The 13,835-nt window shown below is 44.2% G+C and overlaps 1 protein-coding gene across 2 annotated transcripts in view; it reads right to left on the bottom strand.

Moving 5' to 3' along the window:
• Positions 1–11,745, bottom strand: part of slc25a25b (solute carrier family 25 member 25b) — a 38,686-nt gene extending 26,941 nt beyond the window's left edge. Inside the window, exon 1 of one of the 2 annotated variants that reach the window (XM_055660165.1) lies at positions 11,405–11,745. In XM_055660165.1, the coding sequence (XP_055516140.1) occupies positions 11,405–11,632 (228 nt within the window). In that variant the 5' untranslated portion in view covers positions 11,633–11,745. Of the gene's footprint in view, positions 1–850; positions 1,067–11,404 lie in introns of those variants that run through there. The other variant, XM_055660166.1, reaches the window with a different exon arrangement.
• Between the last annotated feature and the right edge of the window lie 2,090 nt (positions 11,746–13,835).

A 13,835-nucleotide genomic window follows, 5' to 3' on the forward strand; every position in this document is an offset into this window, starting at 1 on the left:
GAAAATCCAATTGAAATTTTAAGAAATATGTATGAATATGCAAAATGTAAACTTTAACACAATTTTTCGGAGCAGAGTAAGAACCTTTCTTTAAATTTTGAAAACTAGTTTCAAGCATGTACCCAATGTTTTAACTCTATATTCCAAAGAAATTTGCAATCATATCATGGAAAATAAATCATAGTTTATATGCAGAAAGAGGGATTCCAAATTCCAGGTTTCAAACTGCATTCATGCATGGTGAGGCACACTTGATAAACAAAGATAAGAAATACTGCACCAGAAAGACACGCACTCTATCACATACACCTGACATTATTTCAGAAAGACCAACATTGATATATCATCATGCAATCAATCAAATAAATACAAATAAATCTTTACTTTCCTGAAGAGCAGCAAAGCACTTTAACTTAACTGGGCAGAAAATTTAATACATTTTAAAAGTAATTAAAAATATATTGAATTCCATATCTCCTATTAAAATAATTCCATAACTCCATTAAAATAATCGTTGATACTCATTGTTTAAATACCTTGCTAAATTCAATTTCCAGATTAAAATTTATTAAGCCATTTGGTAAATAACTGTCAAATGCAATTCTAAAAAAAAATGCAAGCATATTTTATAGGAAAAAAATCTGAATACCCATTTTGACTCTTGTATTAACAAGTTTAAATACGAATACTTCATGCATGATTGTTCTGCCATTTTTACAAAAAGATTAAAAAATTGATTTTGTCAAAACTAGAGTTCAATCATCTGCTATAATCTATGTAACATAAAACGTCCTTTAAGAATCAGTGAAAGAAAATATTTAACTCCAACCACAGAATCGCTATGCGTTACCTTTACTGGCTCCTGCACAGATTTTTGATCTTGCCCATGACACTTTGCATCAGCATCAACCCCATCCTCTTTGTTAGTGGATGTCCCATGCCTTTCAGTTGCATTATCTGTGCAATTGTTCTGTTCTCCTCCCAATCCTGCTTCCTGACATTGGACTTTCAAGAATAATTTATGGAAGTACTCATATAAAGCTTTTAACATCCTGCACTCTTAGGAGTTTGATACTTGAAATCTCTATCTCTCCCACTGGAGAGATGCTGCAGCACCTACACTATGTAATACACTGAACTACAGGCCAAAAATGGTATGCGAATAAAGCTCAGTCTCTTTCTCTCTGCAATGTCGCAAAGCCTGCAGGTTCAATGCAGCATTTTCCCAGCCACTCATAGAACAAGATACTAACATGCTTCATTTCAAAACCACCTTTCAGCAAATCAAATTTAAATGTCTAAAGCCAAAGCATCTACAGTGTCATGGTTGACAAAAAATTGCTGAACAATTCATACTGATCAATAGTTTTCTTATTTGTCATACCAGATTATTATGTTTCATGTGCAGACAGTTTAACTGAGATGGATTGAACACCAGCTAACACCATTGTGCAAAAATTCTGGAGGAAATACTGGCTGATTTAATCGAATTAACATTCGCATCAGCTTATCAAACAGTATAAATTTGTTCAGAGAAAGCACTTGACAATTGTGCACCATTCTTACCCCAATTTTTTCGAAGTCTACAATTAAAGTCTAAAATGATACAAACTACTTTGCCAATTAAGCTAACATAACAAAAACAAAATACTGTACTACATTTTTTTTATCCATGGATAGTGTGCCTATTGTTTCAAAAAACAAAAATTGGCACAATTAACATTTAAATAAAAGCAGGTTAATCCACATATCTAAATGACTAGAAATCAAACTAATGAAAGCACTGAAATGACGATCAAAATGGATTCTCATCCCAATATTGATGTGGCTCAATTGTGAATTCATTGATGTGGCTCAACATGGTAGTAATAACAATCTGTATTGCAGCCATTCAGATTGACTTATTTTGATACCTTCACTTTCCAATAAGTTGCAAGTAAAAGTTATCAAAGTGGAAGACATTTTGTATTTTTTTTTCTATCTGTTAATTTTATGGGGTGCATGTTACTGTCTAAACACACGATTTATATTTTTCTGTTTTTAATAAATGGATGTCCAATGTAAAAAGTATTCCTAATGTTTGCCATTGCCAAACTGCATTACATTTGGTTTTGTCAATTATCACCCTGTTAGGTAAACTGGAATCTAACGAGACACATCACATTTACAGCTCAAAACTAAACAGTAGCAAATGAATCTGAATAGAAAAAAAAAAATCATATGTTACTCGAATGACTTAAATAGGACATCTAATCACTGAATCCTGCAGGAGATTGGAAATAATGATACAAAATATTTCAAAACCAACAACAGCAACTGGGGATACTAATAGTTAACTAGACCAAGCTGATGAAGCTGTTTTTGAAATGAGGCCTTCCCCCCTGACATCACTGGAAGGTGGTGGAATTTTCTGTTTTACTGTACCGTTGGGGCGGTGGGGGCGCAATGTGACGTCACTGGAAGCTGGTGTTTGAAAAGGTGGTTTTGGTTTATATTGAAACTTTAATCTTAAATAACCCGGGGGGTGTGAATATCCTGTGGGGGGAGGGGGGTGGCACTCAGCAGCTTGAGAGCCCATTGTGATTATCATCACTGGAAGCTCCTGTAAAAAAGGCTGTCTGGGAGAAGCTGCAGTTACTGCTGGCAACGTCCTATTGTGATGTCATTATAGCACTCGGCAGCTTGAGAGCCCATTGTGGTTGGTGCATTGTGAGTGGCACTGTGACATCATCATTGGAAAGTCCTGGAAAAAAGCTGTGTGCGAGAACCGTTTTTTGCCTTTTTTTTAAAAACTTGAATAGTCAATAACTTGTGAAATATAGGATGAAATCTTAAGTGAACCCAATTACTGCGTGGAGGGGGAAAATGAGTCAGTATATGTAAAAATTTAAGCGCTACCGTGCGTGCAGCGTTTTGACGAAGGTAGAAAAACACACACACGCGAGATGACACTTTTAATATTATATAGATTACACCGCAGTCATCTGTAAGAAAGAAACTTTCAAGCCCAGGTATGTCTAATCAGCTACCTCCTCAACACTTCAAATTAGATGTCATGGTCTTGTACAAGAATAAGTGACAAACAACAATCTTATTTTCAAAAACGAATTGCCACAAAATCCAATCCAGTTCACCGACGTCTGATATATATGCCTTGGCTTCTTTGGCCTTAGTAAGTCAATCGACTGAAAAAAATCACACTTTTACTCAAAAATGGTCCCAGAGTATGAACTCTTGCAGCTGCAAGTCATATTCACCAAATGTGGCAGTAGACCCAGCCACCTCCAAAATTAACTGCTGATTTCCTCCTACCATCTTCTTCAGTATAAATGTTGAGCATCATTTGGAAGAACACCAAGAGGAAGAAAGGCATATACAGTGCCCTCCATAATGTTTGGGACAAAGACCCATCATTTATTTATTTGCCTCTATACTCCAATGTGAGATTTGTAATAGAAAAAAAAAAATCACATGTGGTTAAAGTGCACATTGTCAGATTTTATTAAAGACCATTTTTATACATTTTGGTTTCACCATGTCGAAATTACAGCTGTGTTTATACATAGTCCCCCCCCATTTCAGGGCACCATAATGTTTGGGACTCATGGCTACACAGGTGTTGGTAATTGCACAGGTGTGTTTAATGCAGGTATAAGAGAGCTCTCAGCATCTAGTATTTCCTCCAGTCTTTCCATCACATTTGGAGACTTTTATTGCTGTTTAGCAACACGAGGACCGAAGTTGTGCCAATGAAAGTCAAATAACCTATATGAGACCGAGGAACAAGAATACAACTTTCAGAGACATCAGTCAAACCTTAGGCTTACCAAAATCAACCGTTTGGAACATCATTAAGAAGAAAGAGCACTGGTGAGCTTACTAATCACAAAGGGACTGGCGGCCAAGGAAGACCTCCACAGCTGACGACAGAAGAATTCTCTCTATAATAAACAAAAATCCCCGAACACCTGTACGACAGATCAGAAACACTCTTCAGGAGTCGGGTGTGGATTTGTCAATGACCACTGTCTGCGGAAGACTTCATGAACAGAAATACAGAGGCAACACTGTAAGATGCAAACCACTGATTAGCCGCGAAAATAGGATAGCCAGGTTACAAGTTTGCCAAGAAGTACATAAATGAGCAACCACAGTTTAGGAAAAAAGGTCTTGTGGACAGATGAGACGAAGATTAACTTATATCAGTGATGGCAAGAGCAAAGTATGGAGGAGCGAAGTAACTGCCCAAGATCCATAGCATACCACATCATCTGTGAAACACGGTGGTGTGGGTGTTATGGCCTGGGCATGTATGGCTGCTTAAGGTACTGCTCATTTATCTTCATTGATGATACAACTGCTGATGGTAGTAGCATAATGAATTCCGAAGTGTATAGACACATCCCATCTGCTCAAGTTCAAACAAATGCCTCAAAACTCATTGGCTCGTGGTTCATTCTACAGCAAGACAATGTTCCCAAACATACTGCTAAAGCAATAAAGGAGTTTTTCAAAGCTAATAAATGGTCAATTCTTGAGTGGTCAAGTCAATCACCCGATCTGAACCCAATTGAGCATGCATTTTATATGCTGAAGAAAAAACTGCAGGGGACTAGCCCCCAAAACAAGCATAACCCAATGATGGCTTTAATACAGGCCTGGCAAAGCATCACCAGAGAAGACACCCAGCAACTGGTGATGTCCATGAATCGCAGACCAAGCAGTCATTGCATGCAAAGGATATAATAATAATAATAATATTTATTTATATAGCACTTTTCAACAAAACCAGTATTTGAACCAAAGTGCTTTACAGAGATTGATTAAATTAATTGAACAGATCAATGTAATAAATCCATACAAATCAAAAAAAGAGAAAAAAGAGAAAAAGAAAAAAGACACAGAAACAGTACACTATAGAAATCAACATGAAACGTCCCCCCACAGCAGAATTCACTGTGAGGGAAGGCACCAAAAATATCCAGTTCTCCCCCTCATAGTCCACCCGAGGTCGGGGCCTATATCTGGCCTCCTCAGCCAGCCCGGTATCTTCAGGCCCTCCTGCCGTGAAGCTGGACCATCGGCGTCGGTGAACGTCCATCAGCGGCCAGGACTGAAGCGGCCGCTTCCCCCCCGAAGACTGCAACGACCAAAGTTCACAGGCCGCGCCGGCCGAACCCCCGACACTGGCGATCTCGGATCCCAGGCTCCGCGGTGCTGTCGACGGTCACAGTGCCCCGGAGATTACCGCAAGGCGACCCGGTAAGGCATCGCCCGCTCCTTGTAGATGTCCCAGCATCTACACCGCCGTCGAAGCTGCAGTCCCCGCAGGTAACGCCGCTCCAGCGCTGCTCCAGTTCGACTAGGCCGCACAGAGAGGACGAAGATGCGGTTCGGAGAAAAACCGCATCTCCGACCAGGTAGAACTGGGGTTAAAATAGTTTCCCCCTTCCCCACCCCCACCCACCACATAAAAGAAGTCCTCCAATAAACATTTCATACGAGCAGGACTAAAAATAAAAATAAAAAAGGGTGAAAGGACGGACAGCAGGAGGAGCGGCCATACACAACGGCGCATCACCCCCGCTGTCCGCCATCTTGAAATATGCAACAAAATACTAAACATGACTACTTTCATTTACTTGACAATGCTGTGTCCCAAACATTAATGGCCCTGAAATGGGGGGACGGGGGGGGGGGGACGGGACAATGCTGTGTTCTTTCTTTCTTGCTCGGAGAGGACTGCTCATCCACCTAGCTTACTTACAAGTAAAACTGCATCATGATGAATGGCCAACACAGCACCAGGGTTTCAGCCCCTGATTATAGTACATCAACTCTCTGGTCGGAGCTAGCTGGGAACAGAAGAGAGTGGCGGGGCATCATGAAGCAGATGGCACCACTCAACACAGAGTTGGAGAAAACGCGATAGATAGATGTATGATGAATGGCCAACACAGCACTGTTATAATTTCTGCATGGTGAACAGCATCAGCAATTTACAAACCAATTTAGTTTTCCATGTCCAGACGTCTTTGCAATTCTACCTTGTGTCCAAATTCAATGCTCAAAGCTGGAAAAGCACATCTCAGACCCGCTTGATCCGCAACATAGGAGCACCACAAGGCTGCGCACTCTCCCCTCTCCTTTACTCTCTCTACACCAACGACTGCACCTCCACAGACTCCTCCGTCAAGCTTCTCAAATTTGCAGACGATACAACCCTGATCGGACTGATCCAGGATGGCGAGGAATCTGTCTAGACAGGAAGTGACATAGCTGGCGTCCTGGTGTCATCGCAACAACCTGGAGCTCAATGCTCTCAAGACGGTGGAATTGATTGTAGACTTTAGGAGAGCTCCCTCTCCCCTGCCCCACTCACTATCAACAACACCACAGTCACATATGTGGAGTCATTTAAGTTCCTTAGAACCATCATCTCCAGGGACCTTAAATGGGAGGCCGCCATCTATTACATAATCAAAAAGGCCCAACAGAGGATGTACTTCCTGCGGCAGTTGAGGAAACACAATCTGCCACAGGCAATGATGGTCCTATCATGGAGTCTTTCCTCATCTTCTCCATCATGGTCTGGTTCGGCTCAGCCACCAAGCATGACATTCGGAAGTTGCAGCGTATCGTTCAATCAGCCATGAAGGTTGTTGGCTGCAACCTTCTCCCCATCAACGAACTGTACACTGCAAGGGCCAGGAAGCGAGCGGGTAAGATCATCTCTGACCCCTCTCACCCTGGCCACAAACTCTTTGAAGCACTTCCTTCTGGAAGGCGACTCCAGACTGTCAAAGCCGCCGCAGCCAGACATAAAAACAGCTTTTTTTCCCCCCACAAGCTGTAGCTCGACTCAACAGCCAAAATTCTGTAGCCTCCTTTGGCTCTGGTATTTTATTTCAATCTTCACGTGTCATTTATAATGTTTTATTTTTAATTGTTTACGGTATATCGTGTTGTTACTATGTATAGATACTTGGCTAATAAAATGTATTCAATCCAAGTCAGGAGTCCGGTTATATGCCCCGTTTGAACTCACTTGTAACGTTAGAACTGATTGGCTTGCTGATAAAATAAGCAAGTCCGGTATTACAACTGCGCATGCCCAGGTCATGGGTCATTCGGGATAAACATTCTCTTCAGCCGAGTTTCTGTGTGTACGGACCTGCGTATTTATTTCAATGATTTATAAATAAATGTATCCATCAAATATGTCAGCAGTAGGCCACAGCGTACTGCAGGCTGCACAAGTCCACAATTGTATCTATTTAAATTATTGACTCAATACAGCACCAGCCTTGAAAATACAAGAATACCCGGAACAAACCTGTCAATTACCAAATCCCTGACATTAGCCTGAGCCACAGCCATTCAAATTCGATATGAATGAATAAATGAATAAGTTTATTGACCAAGTATGTACACATACAAGGAATTTGTCTTGGTGCTCCACTTGCATGTAACAACTTGACATACAGTAACAATTAAGAATGACACATAAAACATTAAATATGATTGATTTACACAAATTACAAATTGTGTGGTCAACCAATTTAAGACAGTCCTTACATTCCTATCTAAACAACCTTCCTGGATTGAAGGAAATTAGGAGAATGTGCTGTGTGGGGGGTAGGTTGGAAAGTTCAGATTGGATTCGAACAGGCTGGTTAAACTTTTGAGGTGGGTTGGCTTAAATAAAGATGCTGTCGCTTTAATCTCTGGGGTTTGTTCCAGTCTGTCAGGGCACACAGTTGGGAGCTGGGTCCGGGTGACCAGGCGGTGATAATTATGAGAATTTGCAGCCATTTGAACCGCAGCCAAACGAGAGGCTTCACTCAGGAGTGGGTCGCAGCTCCCCAGCTGACGGGACCTGTACTCGCTCTCTTTGGAGGCACTGCCCACCCCAGCGAGTGGGCAAACACGGAGCCAACCCATAATATGAGTGGGAGCATTTTCTCAGTCAGACTTTGTCGACAGTTAGGGTGGGGGATCTAGGAGAGAGAGACGCACAAATGGAACAATTTAATAACGACCCATTAAAATCGGCCCTTCGACCACTCGGCAACCTGGGCTGAACTGACCTGCAGCCCTCCGCTAGCTCGCTGCGTGCCCAATCCTATCGCAGAACCTCCACAAAATCTCCGGGCTTCGGGTAACACATAGAAATTAGGTGCAGGAGTAGGCCATTCGGCCCTTCGAGCCTGCACCGTCATTCAATATGATCATGGCTGATCATCCAACTCAGTATCCCGTACCTGCCTTCTCTCCATACCCTCTGATCCCCTTGGCCACAAGGGCCACATCTAACTCCCTCTTAAATATAGCCAATGAACTGGCCTCAACTACCCTCTGTGGCAGAGAGTTCCAGAGATTCACCACTCTCTGTGTGAAAAAAGTTCTCCTCATCTCGGTTTTAAAGGATTTCCCCCTTATCCTTAAGCTGTGACCCCTTGTCCTGGACTTCCCAACATCGGGAACAATCTTCCTGCATCTAGCCTGTCCAACCCCTTAAGAATTTTGTAAGTTTCTATAAGATCCCCTCTCAATCTCCTAAATTCTAGAGAGTATAAACCAAGTCTATCCAGTCTTTCTTCATAAGACAGTCCTGACATCCCAGGAATCAGTCTGGTGAACCTTCTCTGCACTCCCTCTATGGCAATAATGGCTATGGCAAGTTTGTATACACCTGCACAAAGAGCCTCTGCCAACAAGGGCTGGTGAACTGTTCTGGTCAACTTGCACTGGGCGAGATGGCTGGGAGAAAAGCACCGCAACCACCACAAACTTGACCCTCCACTCAATCTATCAAATATTAAAGGACAGGCATTTCACAGTTAAGTGTCTTATATCGGATTGGCGGATCCTTCACAGGGCCAACCCTGTACTCAGTTTTCCTCAGAGATGGATCTTTGCCTTAATGGTACATTCACACCGCCTGTAGGTAAAGCATCAGCCCACATCACACTTATAGTCACTGCCTGCCTCAGATTAAATATATTTTTACACAAAATTTATGAATAAAGATAAGAAAATGTTTCAAATACAAGTAATATTTTTTTTATACTAGTAGAAAACACATTAAGGATTAAATGAAAATAATAAATTCTTTAACTTTTTGAATATCAAATAATTGTAGATTAATTACCCGAACTAGAACTGGGCCTGTGTAAGTAGTGTGGGAACAGCAGAACAAGAAAGGAAGCTATTGAATTGACAGAATTCTAGATTAATTCCTTGGTAGAATAGTTAACAATTTATACACAGTTTATACGGCGCTGCGTTTGCTTTTTCTTTATCCCAAATGACATTGACAAAACCCAAGATTCCTTGTGTTTATCGAGATACCGAACTCGCTTATAAGAGAGTTCTGTATTCCGACTGCGCACGCCCAGGTCATAGGTCACTCGCTATAAACATTCTCGGTGGCTGTGCTGCTGCGTTGTGTGTAGGCTTGCGTTTCGTCCGTGGTCGGGATCGGGCCTGGGTCGCCGGTGCAGAGTTGCTGCTGGGCCGTCCCCGTCGTCCCATCCTTGTCCGGGGACTGCCAGAGGCGGCTCTGGGCTAGCAGGGCAGTTGCGGCACTGTACGTGCAGCCGGCGCGGGGTTCTTGGTTCTTGGTCCTCCAAAATATTCCAAATGAAATTTAAACTGGAGGTGGTGGAGGGAGGACTTATGCCAGAAGGGTTATTGGGAAGAAAGAGCTACTTTAAATTTAGTTGCATCTGGTTGGATAACTATAGTAGGGTGGAGATTATTCCATGCTTTAACTGTGCGGGGGAAGAACGAATTGCTGTACACATCTGTCTTTGTAGCTGGAATCACAAATTGGATCGTATGCCCTCGTCTGCTCCTAATTGGTTTGGGTTTTGGTGTAGGTCTTGTAATCTATGTCGAGCTGACTATTTAACACCCACCAACCTCCTCTCCCCCACTCATTCCCCGCCTTCCCTACCCTCCTCTATCAAACTCCTTCATCTCCCATTCCCCCCTTCTCCTCCTCCGTTACTGTCTCTCTCCCTCCCACCCTGCCGACCCCCTTTCCATCCCTTCCTGTCCACCCCCGTCTTGCCTACCGCATCCCTCCACATCCCATCCCACCGACTAACTCTTCTTCCCTCGCCCCCATGGAAACCCGTGTCCCCCACCTTACTCCTTCTTCCACTCCCCTGGGGTGGAGGCGCTGGCTCCAGCTTGGCTCTGCCTATCCAGCCGGGTTGGCTGGCAGCCCTGGACTGGCTCCAGATCGCCTCTGCTCCGGCTCCCAGGGAGGTTGTTCCCCAGCGGGCCGGGGACAGTCGGCTGCGCCTCTCGCCTCTACCAGGGGCGCCTCGTTTGTCCTCTCGACGCCGGCGGGGCTAATCGCCGGGCATTGGCGGGGTGCACACGGGGTGCTGCGGTGTCGCGGTGGGCCAGGCAACATCTCTGGAGAAGGGTCTCGACCCGAAATGTCACCCATTCCTTTTCTCCGGGGATGCTGCCTGTCCCGCTGAGCTGCTGCGGCATTTTGTGTGTATCCCCATTGATGGCTGGTGCTTGGCTTTCGCCGGAGCCGGATGGACTAGCCGGCGGTTGCTTGGTGGGGTGTGGGTGCGGCTGGTGCCGGTTCCTCAGGAGGTGGAGCAGGGTTCTAGATGCCAAAGTGATCTTCAACATCATGTGAAACCCTAGGGCAACTCTATGTCTCACCACGGGACACCCATCAGGTGTCAATGGTACAATAAGCGAGTTCAGTATTCCGACTGCGCATGTCCAGGTCATAGGTCACTGGAGATAAACATTGCAGGGTGTGGATCTGCTGTGTATTATCTTTGGTTATCAGACCTTCGTTACAGTGAGCGCTTTATGCTTCGTGCTGCTCCGTGGGGGTCGGGGTCCATGGTCGGGTCTCCGGCGTTGTGGGCGCCGCCACTGGGCTGTCCCCGACTTTTCCCCCCCCCCCCCAGGTTTCCGTCCCCATCCAGAGGCGGAAGTGTCGGGCCAGGCTCGGCGCAGGCTCCAGCCCGGGGACGGGATAGCCGGGAGAGGGGACGTGGCAGTCCAGCGGCAGCACGACAGCGCTGCAGATGAGGCGCGGGTCTGTTCATGTTCTCCCGTCTCCCACTGGTACCTGCCCCCTTTCTCTTGCTGTTACATCCGCTCTCCTACTACCTGGCACTCCCAATCCTCAGATTAAATATTTTTACTCATAAATCATGAATAAAGATAAGAATTTACGTACAGATTATAGCGCGTGACATTTGACAAATCCCATGATTCCTTGCGTTTTACGGAATACCGAACTCGCTTATAAAGCGTTAATGGCGGAATTCCCCGCCCTGATCGGGCTCCACCCAGCAGATAAGCCGGTCGGCACATTTTGTGCCCGGACCGGTAATAAAATAAAACCTGGACTCACCCTCAGCTCCGATTCAGTCCGGTGGACGCCGAGCCGCGGTAACCCGACCGCCAGATCATCGACGCACACCCCCCCGTCCTGGTTGACATCCAGTTGCTGGAAGAGGATCTGGAAGCGCCGTTCCTGCTCGGCCCGGGCCGCCTGGCAGTGGCTGTCGGCCGGGAACGCCGACTCGCACTCGCAGAAGTGGCCGCTGATTAATGGTGAGTTGTGGGCACGTTCTTTCATTCCCGGGCGAGCTGGATTCTGAGGAGAAAGGCGGCTCGACGGCTGAAATTTCGAAGGGAAAGAGGAGGAAAAAAGACGAACCCTTGCTCGTTCTTGCCGGTAAAACCAAGCTCGCGAGCGTCTTTGCTCGTGAGCGCTGCTTTCCGCTTGCATGGCGGGCGGGGTTTCGATTGACAGCCATGTTAACCAATGGAAACAGAAGGCTGGGCCTGGGGGCGGGCCTTTAACATCATCTTCAGCCACTCACACGACAGCTCGTGGTGGGCGGGTTCAAACGCGAACCAATCCCACGATACGGCGGCGCCCAAACGACCATCGATAACTGTGCACCTCGAATTGAGTTGAAGTCTTCGAAGGCGACATTCAAAAGCTGGGTTGACAGATTTTTTTTCCATGCAGGAACATCATGTACCTAAATTTTCATGTAAGAACAGTATGTGTGTATTTAAAAACACAGCGGAACGGATTATCGAGCCTCCTCGACTATTCATTAGTATCACTACTGATTTTTACCTTGGTGTCATTTTCCATCTTTATTCACATAACCCCTGATTCCCCTGATATCTAAATATCTATTGATCTGTTTGTTTTAATGGATTTGTGGGCATCTCTGTGCGTCTGGGTGCATTGGAATGAAGAGCCTTTTTTCATACTGTATAGCTGACAATGACTGGGTTTTCAAAGCCAATTGGGTTAAAGAATTCCAAAATTCACCAGCCTTGAATGACAAACTCTTCCGTTTGTCCCAAACTGCATACTCCTTAATTTGAAATAGCTCCTCTCCCCTTTTCCAAGATTCCTCACGGGGGAAAGCAATTTCCCCTGCATTTCATCTATCAAGCTATTTAAGAATCTATTTCCATGAGATTTCCTCACAAATTTTCTAAAGATGATATGGTCCCATTTAATCGATCATTCCTCATACAGTAAATTTACTGTTCTTTGAATCACTCCAGTGAATCTTTGCAGTGTTCAGTCTATAACAAGTAAATCCTTTCATAGGTGACAAGACAAAAACTGTACACAATAGTTCAGACGAGGTCTCACAATATACAATTACAATAAGAGAATGCAGATACTGTCATCTGTTGCAAAAACAAAGTGCTCTGCCGGTCTGGCTCCTTGAATGCTGCCTGATGCTAAGTTCTTCAGCACTTTATTTTTTTAATAATAATAGTACAACTTTCTCAATCTTCAAATTCTCTCATAATTAAGATCATCATATTTTCTCTTATTCACTTGGTGCAACTTATCTTGGTGATAGCAATTTATGTAAATTTAATTTCTTCCGAAATCGCACCATTCTCCCGCCATTCAGTACCTTGTTTTTCCACTGTGTGCAACGGTAGATAACTTCAATTTCTCTGCACAATATTTTGTCTGTCATGTTTTTATCCAGTCACTTTGCTTGTTGATCTTTGCTAAATTCCGCCTAGTTTAGTATGATCAGCAAAATTCAAGATGTATCATTTCGTTCCCACATCCAAATTGTTGATTCAGAGGGAATAAAACCTGAGGGAAGCCTTTTCACAGAGGGTGGTACTTGAATGGAATGAGCTTCCAAAGGAAGTATATGAGGCAGGTGGACAGGTACATGGATAGGAAAGGTTTAGAGGGATATAGGTCAAATGCAAGCAAATGGAACTAGGCTAGATGGCGATCTTGGTCGGCATGGATGAGTTGGGCGGAAGGGCCTAATTTACTGCTGTGTGATTCTTTGATATGGTGCAAAATTAGAATCCAAACAATGATCTCTGCAGTATCCAATGTAGACAAAAATGCTGGAGAAACTCAGCGGGTGAGGCAGCATCTATGGAGCGAAGGAAATAGGCAACGTTTCGGGTTGAGACCTTTCATCACTTACTTTTCACAAGGCCTGGAAGACCTGAATTCTGGCCTTGTAGGTTACATTTGGTTCTGGCTTTACCAACACTGGGCACAATGCATGTTGGATTGGAGACCACAATCGGAAAGATTTGAGGGTGAGAACTGTTGACAGATTCCCATGTCAATGGATTACCTTCCCTCCTTCCCCACCCCTCCTGAAGCTCTCCCTCATGATCTCTCATTTCCCAACATACCATCACAGGTGAATAAAGATTAGGAAAATTATGCTCTATTTCAAACTAGAATGATAAAAGCAGCACATTCAAGTAACTAATCTAGCTTAAATTTCTCACAGTCAGCATAATCAGGGAACATG

Source organism: Leucoraja erinacea, chromosome 31 (genome assembly GCF_028641065.1).
Source record: "Leucoraja erinacea ecotype New England chromosome 31, Leri_hhj_1, whole genome shotgun sequence".
In the NCBI taxonomy this organism is placed as follows: Eukaryota; Metazoa; Chordata; class Chondrichthyes; order Rajiformes; family Rajidae; genus Leucoraja; species Leucoraja erinaceus.